The sequence below is a fragment of the Hypanus sabinus genome, chromosome 2 (assembly GCF_030144855.1).
Source record: "Hypanus sabinus isolate sHypSab1 chromosome 2, sHypSab1.hap1, whole genome shotgun sequence".
NCBI classification, from domain to species: Eukaryota; Metazoa; Chordata; class Chondrichthyes; order Myliobatiformes; family Dasyatidae; genus Hypanus; species Hypanus sabinus.
In genome coordinates this window covers 57,813,411-57,833,062 of record NC_082707.1, presented here as the reverse complement: position 1 = coordinate 57,833,062, position 19,652 = coordinate 57,813,411, and the positions used below count along the sequence as shown (strand labels likewise).

The window sequence follows — 19,652 nt, the reverse complement described above, 5'->3', positions numbered from 1 at the left end:
TTACTTCATAGATAGGTAACACAGTAGCACATCTAGCAGAGTCATTGCCTCACAATACCAGAAACTTTGACTCAAGCTTAGGTGCTGTCGATGTTTAAATTGCACATTTTCTCTTTAACTGCATGTGTTCTTCTGGCCTGTCGGGAAGTGGCCTGGTCGAGGGAAGTGCCTGGTGTGAAAAGTGCCAGTCTTTGGCTCGAGAGTCTTCGGCGAGGAGGCTGAGGGAGGAGACTACGCCAGGCACAATTGGAGAGGGTGAAGACATGACCGTTAAACTGATTCAGTGTGCTACATGCATGATTTGGGAGGTCAGGGACACTGATGGTGTGAGCCAAAAATTGGTGCAGAAGCAGAGCCGAGGAGTCAGACATTAGGAAGAGCCGTGGCAGTAGGGACTCCATAGTAAGAGGTACGGAAAGGGGTTTCTGCGGCAACAGGCGAGATTTAAGGATGGTGTGTTGCCTCCCTGGTGCTAGGATCCAGGACATCTCGGACCGATTGCAGGGAATCCTCAAGGGTGAAGGTGAACAGCCGGAAGTGGTTGTGCATGTTGGCACAAATGACATCGGGAAGAGGAGGAAGGACATTCTGCAGCGGGACTTCAGAGAACTCGGAAGAAGGGAAGGGTTAAGGGTTGCACCTTAATAGGCGGGGGACAAGCATTCTGGCAGACAGGTTTGCCACTGCAACACGGATATGTTTAAACTAAGTAGTGGGGGGGAGGGGATGAACCGGAAATATAAGGATGGAGTTAAAGGGAAAGTGAAAATAAGAAAAGTTAAAAAGGACAACAGAATCAATAGAGTAGAAAGCTCAAGAAGAGATCATACAGTATGGCCAAGTGAAATAGGAATTGATATGAAAGGAGAGGGGAGTAACGAATTAAAAGTATTATATATGAATGCACGAAGTATAAGGAATAAAGTAGATTAACGGGTCCCTTTCGGAAAGGCAGGCTGTGACCAGTGGGGTACCGCAAGGTTCGGTGCTGGGACCGCAGCTGTTTACAATATACATTAATGATTTAGATGAATGGATTAAAAGTAACATTAGCAAAGCTGGGTGGCAGTGTGAAATGTCAGGAGGATGTTATGAGAATGCAGGGTGACTTGGACAGGTTGGGTGAGTGGGCAAATGTATGGCAGATGCAGTTTAATGTGGATAAATGTAAGGTTATCCACTTTGGTGGCAAGAACAGGAAGGCAGATTACTATCTAAATGGAGTCAAGTTAGGAAAAGGGGAAGTACAAGAAGATCTAGGTGTTCTTGTACATCAGTTAATGAAAGCAAGCATGCATGTACAGCAGGCAGTGAAGAAAGCTAATCGCATGCTGGCCTTTATAACAAGAGGAATTGAGTATAGGAGTAAAGAGGTCCTTCTGCAGCTGTACAGGGCCCTGGTGAGACCCCACCTGGAGTATTGTGTGCAGATTTGGTCTCCAAATTTGAGGAAGGACATTCTTGGTATTGAGGGAGTACAGCATAGGTTCACAAGGTTAATTCCTGGAATGGCGGGACTGTCATATGTTGAAAGATTGGAGCGACTGGGCTTGTATACACTGGAATTTAGAAGGATGAGAGGGGATCTGATTGAAACATATAAGATTATTAGGGGATTGGACACACTGGAGGCAGGAAGCATGTTCCCACTGATGGGTGAGTCCAGAACTAGAGGCTACAGTTTAAGAATAAGGGGTAGGCCATTTCGAACAGAGATGCGGAAGAACTTTTTCACGGATCATGGAATGCTCTGCCCCAGAAGGCAGTGGAGGCCAAGTCTCTGGATGCATTCAAGAGAGAGTTAGATAGAGCTCTTATAGATAGCGGGGTCAAGGGATATAGGGAGAGGGCAGAAACGGGGTACTGATTGTGTATGATCAGCCATGGTCACAGTGAATGGCGGTGCTGGCTAGAAGGGCCGAATGGCCTACTCCTACACCTACTGTCTATTGTCTATTATTGTCTGTTGTCTCTTTTGTTCTGGTTTCCATCCTAAACATGTGCAGGTTGGTAAGATAATTGGCCACTGACTTGTGTATACAGTGAGAGATGATATCTGAGAGAAGTGAGGAAGATCAGCTGGTTGAGTAGTGTCACAACAATAACCTTGCATTCAATGTCAGCAAGACCAAGAAATTGATTGAGGGCTTCAGGACGAGGAAGTCAGGAGAACATACACTAGTCCTCATTGAGGCATCGAGTCACAGGATCACAAGGGTCCACAAAGGGTTCTGGACTCTGCATTACATCATGGGCACAAGCCTCTTCACGATTAAGGATATTTCCAAAAGAGTATCCTATCTCCATCCAGGACATGCCCTCTTTGCATTACTACATCGGGTAGGAAGTTCTTTATCTTTTGCACTATTTATTTTTGTAATTTATAGTAATTTTATGCCTTGCACAGTACAGCTGCTGCTAAACAACACATTGTACGACATGTCAGTGATAATAAACCTGATTCTGTAGGGAGAATGAGAAAATGGAGGATTAACATAATTGAGCAGTTGAAGATCAGCTTGTAGTTGATGAGCCTGAGGGCCTGTTTAGGTGCTGTGTAACTTGGTAAATATACTGATGCTCTCATACCATTCTACTTAAGGTTAGATTTTGGTTTCATCACTGTAGAGATATTTACTTAATTTTTTCCAATGTAAATTTCTAAAAACTATGTTAGAAAATCTTTTAAAGCAATTAATCCTCACAAAGCCATTGACATGAAATGTTAACACTTGTTCACTCTTCACAGATTCTGCCTACCATTTGAGAAGATCCAACATTTTCTGTTTTTATCATCATAACATTTTACTTTTGAACTGTATGTTCCTTGTTATTTCATATGTGAGTATGTCAAAAGAAAATTATTCTCACCTTGTCCTTTGAAAAACTAAAGAGTTGCTTTCGTGACACATTAAATTGTACAGCTATTACACTAGCTAGGTGACCTTGTAAAACTCCATTAGGTTTAGACATCACATAAGGGTTCCAGAGGTAAACGTGATGATCTACAGCAGCTGAAGCTAGTGGGAAAAGAATTGCAGTTTTATCATATGAGCTATTATCTATAATGCTGATAAAAATGACAGTGCACATTAATACAAACATTTAAAGCTAATAGCGTTTTTAAAAGGGATATATTCAATAAAACAAATGCAAATATATAGAAACCCAGCCTAATCATGTTAAATCTTTTGCAATATTACATATTATGTGATGCAGTATCATGTTAAGTGATAACATTCCTGGGTATTTTATCCCCCAGATACCATAATTCATTTAAAAAACAATAATTGTTCCATGATCCATCGTGGCACTGAGATGCAATAGATGGCGTTGAGGTTGTGCCTCGGTTAGTTGTACTTTAGATTTGTGGGGATGGTTTTGGAGACAGCCTGGAGAGTTAGGGGTCAAGTCAGAATGTAGGGACAGGGATGGGGGGGAGAGCTAGAGATCAGGGACAGTAAATGAAGAGTCAAAGGGAGGAGTCAGTGGGCCTAATCCAGGTTGGCAGTCAAAGGTGAACAGGGTTGGCAAGTGATGAGGATAAAGACCATGATCCCCATGGTCAAGGAATATGGTCAGCAGGGCCTGAGGACAAGGGCTGCTGACCCCCAGGGACAGAAATCCGTCTGAGTCCAGAGGTCATGGCCCGCAGAGCAAGATGGAGCGATAAGCAAGTTGTGGAGTAAATGCCGCAGGTTCAGACCCAAAAGTTAAAGACCAAAGCTGATGAGTCCAGAGGTCATGGCTCACAGAGCAAGGTGGAGCGATAAGCATGTCGTGGAGTAAATACCGCAGGTTCAAATCTGAAGGATAACGACCAAAGCTGGTGAGTCTGGAGGTCAAGGCCCGAAGGTTAAAGCCCCTGGGTTTGCCCATCTGGAAACCAGAGACCCGATGTCAGTGAACCTCTGAGTCTGTGGCCAAGGATTTGAGGTTGGAGACCCAAAGACAGCCTGTCCTGGGTTCGGAAGCCTGTCAGTGTATGGAATTTGGCTTGCTTGGCTGGTTTTATTTTGCTCTTACTGCTGAGCATTATGGAAGGTGCTATGTTCGTGCAGGAATGTGTGGAGACATGTGCAGACTGCCTCCAGCACATCGTTAGGTTATCTCTGCTGTTAATGTAAGTGATGCATTTCACTGTATATTTCGATGTACCTATGATAAATAAGTGTATCTGAATCTAAAAATAGTCATCTGTATTTGAGCTTCCATAGGCTGGAGATATAAACTCTCTTGGATGCAAACTTCCATACAAACCTTACTGGAAAACTATATAATTATTCCATGTTCTATGCTTCAATAGATTTGGCAAACACAACCGCCAATCCTATCCTATCCCTCTCTAAGCAGACTCCTATGATGGTGCAGTGCTAGTCTAACTAATCTAATTTTGCTGTAAAATTGCTGAAAATTTGAGGTAAAATTGGTCTTCTGAAAAACAGCTGGTCAAGAAATTGTTGGTGCTTTTAAGGATATTTAAAATTAATTTAATATGTATTTGATAATATTATAAGATGGCATAAAAGAACAGTTAAAATTACTCCCAAAATTCTTTTCTATTTTATTATGAATCATGAGCTTACAGAGCTTCATGTTCAGTTTTGAAGAGAGAAAAACACAAACTCACTTACCAATTAAGTTAAGCCCAGGGTGGTAATCAAATGCATTTACACCTTCAGTAACATGGAAAGCAGTGACTTTAAGTGTGGTTGTTCCTTTTTCTCTCCAGCCCAGAACTATTGTGTTCAAGTCGGTAGTAGCACAAGAAATGAAAATCTCCAAGTGAGAGCAATAACTCACTGGAGAACAAAAGCAATCAAACATTAGTAACGCACACACTCAATACAAGTAAGAGTGTCCTTTGCTTGGAACTAGGTGCTACCTGATGCCAATCACATAATGATTCCTTTAATTTGAAGAATCAAAGGGAAAGTTACCTTGTCATTTCTCCTGAGATATGGAGATTGGGGGAAATAAAAGACAGGAATTAACTACAATCTCCAGGGACCATTGAGGTTCTCCTTTAAGTTTGCAATGGAATTGGAAAAACCTGGAGAACAGGAATGATGGACTGGATGATGATTGTTTAGAGTTAAACCTGTGCCTGCCCAAAATGGATACAAAGGTGATGCTGAAGTCAGATAGGATGGGTTAGGGGGCATTCAGAATCTTACTATTTATTTTCAAGTGGTGTAGCAGTTATTGCCAATCTTTAATTGAATGAGCCACCTTCTTGAATGGCTGCAGTCCTAGTGAAGGTACTTTCCCCCCCCCCAAGGTGTTAGGGCAGGAGTTACAGATTGAAGCTCATTGACATACAAGGACCCCTAATATATTTAGAAGTTAAGAAGATGCACAAATCAAAAAGGGAATTAGCAGATGGGGGTGTTCCTTTTTGGTGCAAACTCCATGGGTTGAGATTTGCTGACGCAGTAGCCTAGGTGAGGAACTGCTATGCATTTTGTACCTTGTCACGTTATAGCGTTGTACACCAGTAGTGGACGGGATAAATGCCCCCTATCATAGACTATGGGATGTCAAATCAAATGGACTACATTGTCTTGGATAGTTTTGGGCTTCTTGAGATCTGTTAGCTCTGCACTCATCCTCTTAAGTCGAGATTATTCCACCAAGCTCCTGATATGTGCAACATAAATGATAGAAAGACACTGAAATGTGAGAAGGTAAGCCACTGGCAGAGGTACCCACCCTTTGACCTATCCTTGCAACCATGGTGTGTTTATGTGGCTGGTACTGGTGGATTTTAATTCAGTGGGTATTGATGGTAGAAGATACAATACTATTATACCACATAACATCAAAAAGAGATAGTTTGGTTGTCTCATGCTGGAAATAATCATTGTCCAGTAGTTTTGTGGCACAAATATTACTTCTCTCTTATGAACCTATGCCTGAATGTTGGTTTCGTCTTGCTGCATACAGGCAGGAGCTTAATCATTTGCTGAGACATCATGGAGCACCACCCCCTCCTGCAGGCTGAGAAAGATGCATTCTAATACATGCAAAGTAATGCATGAAGTTAAAGACATCCTGCAGCACCTTGCAATCCAGGCAAATCCTTGGTTCTCACTACCCGCTCATCTCCAGAAAAGGAATAAAATGTAAACCTCTCACTTTGACTTATCTGGAAATATATGAAATGTTGCAAATATTTCAGCTCCAATCTGAATGCATATATACGTGTTCTTCATTACCTTGATAGGTTTTAACAGCACAGTCCTTATTCTACACAGAAGTTGAGGTTTGGCTGCTGCAGGTATCAGTTTTAACTTAAGCCTTCCTTATTTTTTTTTTTTTTTTTGAAACACTTATGTCTTGTACATTGTTCCTCATTGTAGCTCAGGAAAGGGAATTGTTTCCAGAACACGCTGGGTAGATCTGGCCCTTACATCAAAATTATTTACTTCAGAATAATAATCATTTCAGGTGTCCTAATAAAAATGGAAAATGCTACCACTTTTACACAGAGTATGGATTTTTAAATGGTTGCAGAAAATACTAAATAATCATATTCTAAAAGAAAAAAGAAAAAACTTAAAATGCTGGCAGAACTCAGCAGGCCAGACAGCAGGAGTCCTGATGAAGGGTTTCGGCTTGAAATGTCGTCACTACCTCCTCCCATAGATGCTGTCTGGCCTGCTGAGTTCTGCCAGCATTTTGTGTTTTTTATTTATTTCCAGCATCTGCAGATTCACTTGTGTTGCCATATTCTAAAAGGCTGCTTATTCTGTCATTTCACAGGAGGTTTAACATTATGTGCAAAAACCACACCCTTACTCCAGGAAACTGATAGGACATATCCAGTACATCAAAGCAGATAATCTAGTCCATGTACCTTGCCTGATCCATTCTTTACTATGCCCCTTGTGATTTAAGATGAAGCAGCACTTGTGACTTCCTTTGATCAGCTCCTGCCAGTTAATGGCAATGGTCGTCTCCTGCTCGTCTGTTGAACTGGCTGGTCTCTCAAAAAGCGAAATTAAAGCTGTAGTAAAACAGATAGCATTAACCTGCAAGAGAAAAACAAGGTCAATAATAAATTGAAGAACATATTACTAAAGGAGAACACTATGGCAAATTTATGATACATACAGAACACAATGGCTTTGCAGTAAGTTTGCTCAACTCTAAAGGAACTTTATTGAACACAAAAATATTCATAACCTTGCACTTAACTGTTGCTGATGTACTGCTGCAATATTGTAACATCACAGGATTTGAGAAGGTAGCTGTTCAAAACATTGCAGCACAGTTCATCCAGATCATTGTTCAGGCATTGTATCCAGTCATTGTTGAGTAAAGTAGATTTCTGAACATAAACAGAAACACACTTTTCTCTCTGATCCCTATCTATATCTATAAAGAACATTAATAAGAATAGGAAAGCAACTGACTGTTAGGTAACACTAAATGAAATGTAATCATTCGTAGGCAATTATATGGATTTGTTAAATTTGCTATAGAACTTCCGGCCCACATTGCCTGTGCTGACCATGATGCCAGCCCAATCTAATTCCATCTGCCTACACACGTGCTATATTCCTCCATTCCCTTCCTGTTCACAGCCGCAACTAAATGTCTTTTAAACATTGCTATCATATCTGCTTCCACTTCTTCCTCTGGCAGTGTGTTTAATACGCTCCTGAAAATTGCTTCAAAACTAAGCCTGGATTCAACCAAGGTATATCTTAAGCTGATACCAGATTTTTTTACCAAATATTTTTCTTTCAACTTTTCTGTTGAAATCTGAGATATGGTATTTTTGGCTCATCTTGGCTACAAAAAATAAAATTGGTGGATAGTTAAATAAATGATCTTTGGCAAACAATCATATGAATAGACAGCAAAAACCTTAAACTAATGGCATTAGAACAAATGGAATCAGTGATTACAGCAACTTACCTCTCCACAAACATCACCAAAGGTGAGAATTGCTTCATTTTCATCTTCTGGGTTATACCAATAATGCATGCAGATCACAATGTTCCATAACCCATAAAGTTTGTATTGGCAAGAAAATTCTTCTTTGGAATTAAGATCATACAAGCAAATCTCCTTACTGGTAAAGGCAACAGCTACCTTTAAAAAGTACGTGAAATGATTCTATTTGTAGCTTGTGAAATTGTTTTTAAGCAAAACATAGAAATCAATATTGTGCCTCGTTAACAATAAATAATTAGGTCACCGCTGAAACTAAACCAAATTTGATGTCAATTGAAGAACAGAACGTGCACAGTACCCAAATATTTCTTAATTGATACTAAACTTCTGACACACAGTTACTATCAGCATTTCTGCAAACACAATGGATCAACTGTGTTCATATGACATACTAAAAAACACTTAACCATTCAGATCTGTTGCACTATTAATAAAATTATGCCTGACTCAATATCATAATCCTGCGTTTCCCCCATACTCCCTCAAAACCAGTGGTTACTTGTCAGTACCAGATTTAAAATTTGAAACAAACTTCCCAGATCTTGCCATTTGTGAAAGAGATCCAAGTATTTACTGTGCTTGAGGAAATATTCCTCAACTTCATTCCCAAACCCCTGAACTATGCTTCTTGGTCTTTTTTTATGTCTATTAGTTACCAGAAAAATCAAGTTACCCCACCCACCACAACAACTTTTGATTCTAAATACAAAGGGACATTGGAACAGTAGGACATTTAACCTAAAATCTTTTCCAGGATACTCCTTATTACCTTGGTTAACAAAAAAAAAATGCTATCATTCAGGACAAACCTAGTTTGTATATTCTCTCTTTGTAATCTAATATTAAAGTTAATTGATAACAGCCTGGTAAAGTTACTTTCCCTCCAAAGCCAATGTGTCGAAGATAAGATGCAATGCATTTTAGTGCTCTAGACAATGATTTGCTTAGCAGTAATTTAAAGTTGATCATTTGTATTCTGGTCCTTGAGATACAAAGGCTGAAATTACATTAGCTTTTTAGAATTGTTCCTATCTGCAACCGTACCCCCACACCCCCCCCCCCCGGATATTTTAATGAACTATGTTCAAAGAACCCCAAATGTCTACACTGATATATCTAACTTATTGCTATAATCCAACTACTTTCTGGTCTAAAAGGGTAACACAGTCAGCAAACTAAAATTAATTGCCACATTTTAGCCGATAGCTCAATTTTTCTTGTTTATGGTGCTGCTTAAATGTATATAATATCATTGCTTCATTAGTAAACTTAGAAACATTAGTAAATGTAGCTGAAGGATGGATGTAGTTGGGAGCTGAATGGCCAAGGTTACCCATTGTACCAGAGGGATAAGAAGGTATGCAGAGGGGGTGGTGTGGCTCTACTGGTAAAGAATGGCATCAAATCTTTGGAAAGATGTGACAGAGGATTGAAAGATGCTGTATCCTTGTGGATTGCATTAAGACACTGCAGGGGTAAAGGGACTCTGATGACAGATATATACAGGCTCCAAACATGTGGACTACTATGGGAAATAGAAAAGGCATGTCAAAAGGGCAATGTTATGATAGCCATGGGAGATTTTAACATGCAGGTAAATTGGGAAAATCAGGTTGGTAATGGACCACAAGAGAGTAAAATTGTGGAAAGTCTGCGAGTTGTCTTTTAAGAGCAGTTTGTCATTGAGACTACTAGAGGATTGGCTATACTGGATTGGATGTTATGTGATGAACTGGAGGTGATTAGGGAGCTTAAGGTAAAGGAACCCTTAAGAGGCAGTGATCACAATATGATTGAGTTCAACTTTAAATTTGATAGGGAGAAAGTAACGTCTGACATTTCAGTGGAGTAGAGGAAATTACAGTGGTATGAGACAGGAGTTGGCCAAAGTAAATTGGAAGGAGCTGCTGGCAGGGATGACAGCAGAGCAGCAGTGGCTTGAATTTCTGGAAAAAATAAGGAAGGTGCAGGATAGATCTATTCTAAAAGCAAAGAAATACTCAAATGTCAAAATAGTACAACTGTAGCTGACAAGGGAAGTAAAAGTTAATGTCAAAGCAAAAGAGGGGGCATACAACAAAACAAAAATTAGTGGGAAGATGGAGGATTGGGAAGCTTGTAAAAATTTACAGAAAGCAACTAAAGGGGCATTAGGAGGGAAAAGATGACATATGAAAGCAAGCTAGCAAACAGTATCAGGCTGGATAAAAAATAAAAGTGATATGAGAGCGGATATAGGACCGCTAGAAAATGAGGCCAAAGAAATAATAACAGCAGATCAGGAAATGGCAGATGAACTAACTGAGTATTTTGCATCAGTCTTCACCATGGAGGACTCTAGCAGTGTGCCAAGTGTTGAAGGGTGTAAGGAAAGAGAAGTGAGTTCAGTTACTATTACAAAGGAGAAGGTGCTCAAAAAGTTGAAACACCTAAAGGTATGTAAGTCACCTGGACCAGATGAAGTGTGCCCTAGGGTTCTGAAAGAGGTAGCAGTAGAGATTGTGGAGGCATTAGTAATGATCTTTCAAGAATAATTAGTCTCGGAATCTCTCTGGAGAACTGGAAAATTGCAAATTTCACTCCACTCTTTAAGAAAGGAGGAAAGCAACAGAAAGGAAATTATAGATGAGTTAGTCTGACGTCAGGCCAATGCCAGATGGGAATATGTTATTGTTAAGGATGAGGTATGGAGTACTTGATGACACAGGACAAGATAGGACAAAGTCAGCATGGTGTCCTTAAGAGAAAATCTTGCCTCACAAACCTGCTGGAATCCTTTGTGGAGATTACAACTAGGATGGATGCAGTGGATGTTGTATATTTGGATTTTCTGAAGGCCGCACATGACACTGCTTACCAAGTTAAGTGCCCATGGTATTACGGAAAAGTTACTAGCATGGTTGAATCATTAGCTGATTGGTCAGAGGCAATGAGTGGGAATAAACAGATGCTTTTCTGGTTGGTTGCCAGTGACTAGTGGTGTTCCACAAGGGTTGGTGTTGGGACTGCTTCTTTTGTGTTGTATATCAATAATTTAGATGATGGAATAGATTACTTTGTTGCCAAGTTTGCATATGATATGAAGATTGGTGGAGGGGCAGGTAGTGTTCAGGAAACAGGAAGACTTCATAAGGATTTAGACAGATTATGAGAATGGGCAAGAAAGTGGCAAATAAAATACAACATTGGAAAATACATGGTCATGTATTTTGATAAAAGAAATAAATGTTCAGACTATTTTCTAAGTGGCGAGAAAAACCAAAATTCTGAGATGCAAAGGGATTTGGGAGTCCTTGTGCAGAACACCCTAAAGGTTAACTTGCAGGTAAAGTCACTGTTGAGGAAGGCAAATGCAATGTTAGCATTAATTTCAAGATGTCTAGAATATTAGAGCAGGGATGTGATGGTGATGCTTTATAAGGCACTGGTGAGACCTCACCTTGAGTATTGTGAACAGTTTTGGGGATTTTACCTGAGGAAAGATGTCCTGGCATTGGAGAGGGTTCAGAGGAGGTTTACAGGGATAATTCCAGGAATTAAAGAGTTTTCATATGAGGAACACTTGATGGCTCTTGGCCTGTACTGCTGGAATTTAGAAGGATGGGTGGGGGGGGGGGTCTCACTGAAATCTTTCAAATGTTAGAAGACCTAGACTTCCCATCTTTCCCATGGTGGAGGAGTCTAGGACAAGAGGGCACAGCCTCAGGATTGAGAGCTGTCATTTTAAAACATAAATGGAGAGAAATTTCTTTAGCCAGAGGTTGGTGAATTTGTGAAATTTGTTACCACAGGCAGCTGTGGAGGTCAGATCATTGGGTGGATTTAAGGCAGAGCTTGGTAGGTTCTTGATTGAACATGGCATCAAAGCTTACAAGGAGAAGGACGGGGAGTGAGGCTGAGGAGGGGACAAAAGGATCAGCCATGATTGAATGGTGGAGTGGACCCAATTCTGTTCCTATGTCATATGGTTTTATGCAAATGCAGCTTTGTATTCCAAAATCTATTGGAGGTTTAAGTGTCATCACAAGTCACAGCCTTCCAATCTAATAGTCATTCCATATATTCAGCCCTCTTTGGCTGTCTTTAGATCAAGTCTTTCAGAGAGAACAAAGATGAAAACAACAACAAGGAATAAGATGCCAAAATTTAACTGTAGAGAGTTGGGAAGAGAAGTCAGTGTAAGAACTGTTTTGGCAATGTCTAGATGAAGTAGAATAAAACTGGGAATGGCAGGTCCCATTCAGCTGCTCAAAGGAGGAGGGACATTGAAGAAAGATGGGCTGTTCATTGTTCATTACATGAAAGGCTGCAGAGAAGATCAGCTAAAGATCTGATTTCCATTCTGATGAATTCTTTAGAAAATAATTAAGAAACTATTGCTTTATTTTAATACAGATTATATCCCGGAGTCCCAGACTAAAATGGAATCAATTACAGCTTATTATGCAAGCTGATTAGAACATACTTTATAATGCCCTTTCTCCCCACAAATTCAGAAGTAGCCAGTATTTTAGAAGTGTAATCCTACCTTGTTCACATTTTCTAAGAAGACCATACTTGTTACCCAAAGGTCTCGCAATCTCACAGAATCAGTGGCAACTCGTAAAGTTTTCTCCAACTTTAAGTTCTCACTCCAAACGCTCATCCAACCGTCTTTACTCAGACTAAGGTAATGGTGTGAATTCTCCAGGTAGACTATACTTTGAATAGGTTCCTTTTGATGTGATGGAAGCAATATAATCTCTCTCCACTGAGGAACAAGTGAAGACTTCACACGCTCTTCTTTTTCATAATGACCTAAAAGCATGAATGTTGTGACTTTGTCCCAATCAACAAAACCATCTCCTGTAACATCAATTCGGTCAAACAAATCTCCATATTCTTCTTCAACACCATGTCCAAGGGCAGTGAACATATTGTCGATAAAGGTCTTTCTATTAACTGGCACAAGTTCTTTAAAATTTGGTGGCTATAAGTGGAAAGAGCATATAAATGCTGGTTTTATAATAAAATTATATTATGATTAATTACAATCAATCCTGAAATATACTTTGCATTAAGTATTACAAAGCAATTTTAAAGTAATGGGCTGTTAATAAATTAGATCGGTAATGCTGACTGAGCTGAAGGTGTGTTACAATTTTAATATTTCCATTATTTGACCTTAGCAAATAATTTCTATTCAGTAATACCACAACCAAAGTAGAAAAATAGATTTGTGTAAGAAATCATTTTATTAACATGCTGATAAATAGGTACAACATTCAGTTTCAAATGACAAGAACTAAATTTAATAAAATGACAGAAACAATTTTATTTAACACATCACTAGAAATCGATTTACTCCCAATAATTTATCTTAAACAACATTTTATCTCACTGTGCTTGATCCTTTCTTTCATTTTGGGGGTTTTATGAGCAACTGTGCCAGCTTGATATAACCTGGTCTCCCTGGAGATTGGTAGATATAAGTGACAGATTTTATTTGTGCCAATTATTCAAGATCTAACTCTGCTAATAACCAAAGCCTTAATTATTGGATGCCCATTCATCCAGTAAGATGATTACCATAATTCCCATTTACCTGAAGATGTGATCCATAAAGTCATAGATAGAGTCATGGAGAAGTACAGCACAGAAGCCAATCTAGTTCATGCCAAAACCATTTAAACTGCCTTCTCCTATTGATCTGCACCTGGACCATAGCACACTGTACCCCTACCATCTATGGTCATATCCAAACATCTGCTAAACAATGAAATCAAGCTCACATGCACCATTTGTGCTGGCAGCTCATTCCACACTCTCACAACCCTCTGAGAGAAGAAGTTTCCCTTCATGTTCCCCTTAAACTTTTCACCTTTCACCCTTAACCCCTGACCTCTGGTTGTAGTCCAACCCAACCTCAGTGGAAAAAGCCTGCTTGCATTAACCCTATCTATACCTCTCATAATTTTGTATACATCTATCAAACCTCTCAGTCTTCCATGTTGTTAGGAATAAAGTCACAACCTATCTAATATCTCCTTATAACTCAGGTCCTCTAGACCTGGCCAACAATAGATTTCAAGGAAAATAAGAAGATCTGGTTCTATCTCATTCACCACAAATAAAATGAGTTTCCTATCAATTGTGCATACTGACTGCAGCTACAGGTTGGTTGCAGTATTTAACAGTATACAACAAATGTTTCAGGGATTTTTGCATTAATTCCTAAAGTCTGTATATTAATCAAATTAATATCTGAATTGTAAAAATCTGGCTTGAATGGAGTTTAATCTCTTGAATCCATAAGATATAGGAGCAGAATTAGGCTGTTCAGACTAATAAGTGTGTTCTGCCATTCAATCATGGCTGATTTACTATTCTCCTATCTCCTCCAGAGGCAATTGCTGGAAAATCTAGAGGAGACTTAAAGCGACCTATTTTTTCAGCTCAGGGTTTAGTCTTTGTGAAGACTTCATCATCAGAACCACCGATGGAGGTAGAATTCTCCTAAAACAAAACTCAGATTTGAGAAATATATTTAAAGGATTATGTTTCTGTGATTGGCTCTCCATTACAGTGGATCAAATGTGATACTTCAGTCAGGAAGGATTAAAGTTTATTTTCACCTAACTCCCATTGTCTCTTACAGCTGTTCAATCTTCAAATGCCTCATCCTGTGATTCTGGTCTTCTGCATCATTTTCTTCTGCTCTCCAAACATCAGTGACTGAACCTCTGATATTCCACATACCTCCCATTAAGTTTGATTGAAACACACTCTCCAATCTCTTTCTCACTCTAACACCTCTTTTATTCAGTTTGCAACATGCAAATATAAATGACTGTCTATAGCGTGCTTTTTTGCAAGAATATAACCATAAAATATTCAATTTGGCCTTGTTATCAACATGATTGTTTATCTCAGTTGACAAAGAGCTTGCATAATCATAAAAGCTTACCATGAATACATCCTGCAACTTCATTATATCTTCAACGGTGAGCTGGTTTTCTAGTTTATCTGGAGCTTTTTTTGACATTTCCGTTTCACTGGGATTTGATTTAAGTGTTTTGAATTCATGTACATTTTCCTCTTTGTTGGGCTCTACCAGTGACTGAATTGACATTCTTCAAATGCTCTAAGGCCTGTCAACAATCTAACAAATAAAGCAGCCAGCAGTTTACCCTCATGAAATACATTTTGTGACATTGACTGAAGATTCATTATAAAATTTTGCCAGATTTTACTTACGAGTACATAAAAACAGTTTTGGCGTAGAGTTTCACATGTAATATTTAAATCTGTGGCCTGTAGGCAGTTTCCATACAACACCCAGTTCAAATTGGGTATGTATTCATAAGCTTTTATTGTGATGTTTACAGTAGTGTGCAAATATAATTTCTTGAAGCTAGCAATTAGTTATTCAGGCTGTGTTGTAAGAGCGCCAGCCATCAGTGGGCATGTGAGATCTAGTAAAATCTCTCTAACCTCTTGATTAAAGCCTAGAATGATTATGAATAACTGGAACCTATGCACGGATGATCATTGCTGCCACCAGTGAACAATCTGCACTTTCTGATTTAAACACATCAACAATGGACTTACCTTTAGCAAGGTGAAGAAGCACTTCTATTTCTACTTGCAAACATCCATTTGGTTTATCAGGGGTCTTGCCGAGTCCCAAATTATGGTATTTCAAGTCCATATACTATCACCTGTGTCCATTCCCTGAGATTTTACAGTTTGCTTCTCAGGGGCAAAGGCAGAAATATGACCTATATCAACTGACAGTCATTCTGAATGAGACGGTAGAAAATGGGATTCACTTAGCTATTTTTGCTCCTGCCTTTCAATTCTGAGCGACTATCCAGAATGTTCCGTCCCCTTAAAATGAGCAGCTAGGGATTATTGCTGATTATCAAAATTAAAGTTTTGTTATTGTTATACTGGAATTAAGATCATAACACACAGAAATCATTTGAAATAAACTTGAATACATACCGATGTTGCCAGCAGTTACAAACACTGTGCTCCTGCTCGGGGAGGGGGCGGGGGTGGACTTGAGGATTGTATCAATCATCACCTTTCCCTGAATGTACCTACTTTCAAATGTGCACATTACTGCATGGTCGCACGTTAGAATAAACTGCTGAATATAATCAAACTGGAAGCAGTCTGCAACTACAGTTTACACATGGAAATCTATTTTACTGTCACCCCCTACATTAATTTACAAAACAATAGACAATAGGTGCAGAAGTAGACCATTCGGCCCCTCGAGTCTGCACCGCCATTCCGAGATCATGGCTGATCATTCACTATCAATACCCAGTCCCTGCCTTGTCCCCATATCCCTTGATTCCCCTATCCATCAGATATCTATGTAACTCCTTCTTGAAAGCATCCAGAGAATTGGCCTCCACCGTCTTCCGAGGCAGTGCATTCCACACCTCCACAACTCTCTGGGAGAAGAAGCTCTTCCTCAACTCTGTTTTAAATAACTGACCTCTTATTCTCAATCCATGCCCCCTGGTACTGGACTCTCCCAACATCTGGAACATATTTCCTGCCTCAATCCTATCAAATCCTTTAATTATCTTAAACGTTTCAATCAGATCCCCTCTCAATCTCCTCAATTCCAGCGTGTACAAGCACAATCTCTCCAATCTCTCTGTGTAAGACAGCCCTGCCATCCCAGGAATCAACCTAGTGAATCTACGCTGCACTTCCTCAATTGCCAGAATGTCCTTCCTTAAACCTGGAGACCAAAACTGTACACAATATTCCAGGTGCAGTCTCACCAGGGCCCTGTACAAATGCAAAAGGACATCCTTGCTCTTGTACTCAATTCCCCTTGTAACAAAGGCCAACATTCCATTTGCCCTCTTCACTGCCTGTTGCACTTGCTCATTCACCTTCATTGGTGAACTAGGACTCCTAGGTCTCTTTGCATTTCTCCCTTACCTAACTCTACACAGTTCAGACAATACTCTGCCCTCTTGTTCCTGCTTCCAAAGTGGATAACTTCACATTTATTCACATTGAATGACATCTGCCAAGTATCTGCCCACTCACCCAGCCTATCCAAGTCTCCCTGTATTCTCCTAACGTCCTCTTCACATGTCACACTGCCACCCAGTTTAGTATCGTCAGCAAACTTGCTGATATAGTTTTCAATGCCCTCATCTAAATCGTTGACATAAATCGTAAAGAGCTGTGGTCCCAATACAGAGCCCTGTGGTACCCCACTAGTCACCTCCAGCCAGTCCGAGAAACACCCATTCACTGCTACCCTTTGCTTTCTATCTGCCAACCAGTTTTCTATCCATCTTGAAACCCTGCCCCCAATGCCATGAGCTCTGATTTTACTCACCAATCTCCTATGTGGCACCTTATCGAATGCCTTCTGAAAATCTAGTACACAACATCCACTGGCTTACCCTCATCTAACATCTTTGTTACACCCTCAAAAAACTCCAACAGATTAGTCAAGCATGATTTGCCCTTGGTAAATCCATGCTGGCTCGGCCTAATCCTATTTCTGCCATCAAGATGTGCCACTATTTCGTCCTTAATAATGGACTCAAGCATCTTCCCCACGACTGACGTTAGGCTAACAGGGCGATAGTTCTCCGTTTTCTCCTTCCCTGCCTTCTTGAAAAGTGGGATAACATTAGCCACTCTCCAATCTTCAGGAACTGATCCTGAATCTAAGGAACATTGGAAAATGATTACCAATGCATCCGCAATTTCCTGAGCCACCTCTTTTAGAACCCTCGGATGCAGATCATCTGGACCCGGGGATTTATTAGCCTTCAGTCCTACCAGTCTACTCATCACAGTTTCTTTCCTAATGTCAATCTGTCTCAATTCCTCTGATATCTTATGACCCTGGCCCATCCATACATCTGGGAGATTGCTTGTGTCCTCCCTGGTGAAGACAGATCTAAAGTACGCATTAAATTCTGTTGCCATTTCCCTGTTTCCCATAACAATTTCTCCCAATTCATTCTTCAAGGGGCCAACATTGTTCTTAACTGTCTTCTTTCTCTTCACATAGCTAAAAAAGCTCTTGCTATCCCCTTTTATATTCCTGGCTAGACTGAGCTCATACCTGATTTTTTCTCTCCGTATTGCTTTTTTAGTTAAGATCTGCTGTTCCTTAAAACTTTTCCAATCATCTGTATTCCCACTCATCTTAGCCCTGTCATACTTCTTTTTCTTTAATGCTATACAATCTCTGACTTCCTTTGTCAACCACTGTGGCCCCTTCCCCCTCTTTGAATCCTTCCTTCTCATTGGAATGAACTGCTTTTGCATCTTTTGTATTATGCCCAAGAATATCTGCCACTGCTGATCCACTGTCTTTCCTGCTAGGGCATCCGCCCATTTAACTTTGGCCAGCTCTTCCCTCATGGCTCCGTAGTCTCCTTTATTTAATTGCAACACTGACACCTCTGATCTGCCCTTATCCCTCTCAAAATGTAGATAAAAACTTATCATGTTATGATCACTACTTCCTAATAGCTCCTTTACTTCAAGATCACTTATCAATTCCTGTTCATTACACATCACCAAGTCCAAAATATTTTATACTTCACTACGCCCACATACGTTCAAGCTCGCTCTTGTCTGACCTCAGAAAAAATATTAAACAAAAATATAGTAAATGCATTAATACTACACTACATCCTGCTGAAGAAAACAAATACCTTCTTTTGAGGAAATTATATAATTTTAACGCTATGATAACTTTAAGGAACAACAGAAATACAGCTATAAAATGTGATTTTCAGAACTCAACAAACCATTACTTTCATGGATTACTTAAACAAATGGTCTAGTTTGGCGGTTGAACATCGTGTCCGACGATGACAGAAAACCATTGCAGTGGGGCGGTTCAATTCTCTCAAACTCAGAAGTCCGGATCCTATGGCACGAACAAGCGTCACAAAACTGGGGTCTCCCTTGGTTGTACGTCCTCTGTGCCTTGTCGTGCTCTTCGCTCTCCACGAAGCGCTGCAGTCCTGGCGGTCGGATCTCAGCTGCACGGTCCACCGGAGCAGACTACGCATGATAGCACAGGAATTCCCTTATCCCGCCTGTGTACCGGGATGTGGCTGCTATCGCATGCGGACGGCTACTTGGAGCCACAGGTGAGGGCTGAGCGTCCGATGGGGACCAAATGTGAGTAAGCTGGCCCATAAAGGACAGGATAAACCTCCTTCAGCAGCGATGTTACCCCTCCCTGGGCACCTCATACACCCTAGTTTAGAAAGTCTAGTTAAGCAAGCCTCCTACTCATCACGTAACAATTAAGTGTTTCTAATCTCCTCTAGTCGCAGGCCCACCCGACATATTCGACCCACCAAATAATTCCAATAGATCCTCATTCCCAAATGCAAGGCTAAGGTTTACATAAATCATATGAAGCATTATGTGAAGAATGAACCACTGGACTATGAACAAAAAGCCAAGTTTTGGGTCGACCCCATAATACCTGAAAATGCGCAGAAAAAAAACTCTCATTTACCCAAGCTTAAAAAACAATTATAAATATTGTTTGAAAAGAGGACTTGAATCACGCCCCAATCATAGATTAGCAACAAATCTATAAACATTAAAAATATACTTACCAGAGTCTTTTCGACCAGTTAAAACACTGCAATCAGGAAGTTGGAAACCAGTCAGGCGCGCACTGC

General features: G+C 40.1%; 1 protein-coding gene across 8 annotated transcripts in view; it reads right to left on the bottom strand.

Annotated features, from left to right (window-relative positions):
• Positions 1-19,652, bottom strand: part of LOC132379164 (WD repeat-containing protein 49-like) — a 51,369-nt gene extending 31,717 nt beyond the window's left edge. For 3 of the 8 annotated variants that reach the window (XM_059946862.1, XM_059946853.1, XM_059946845.1), the window contains exons 1-6: positions 14,912-16,444; positions 12,494-12,934; positions 7,927-8,103; positions 6,860-7,034; positions 4,635-4,802; positions 2,872-3,020 (exon numbers count right to left, since the gene is read on the bottom strand). In XM_059946862.1, the coding sequence (XP_059802845.1) occupies positions 2,872-3,020; positions 4,635-4,802; positions 6,860-7,034; positions 7,927-8,103; positions 12,494-12,934; positions 14,912-15,076 (1,275 nt within the window). In that variant the 5' untranslated portion in view covers positions 15,077-16,444. Of the gene's footprint in view, positions 1-2,871; positions 3,021-4,634; positions 4,803-6,859; positions 7,035-7,926; positions 8,104-12,493; positions 12,935-14,911; positions 16,450-19,586 lie in introns of those variants that run through there. The other 5 variants (XM_059946806.1, XR_009507326.1, XM_059946814.1 and 2 more) reach the window with 5 other exon arrangements.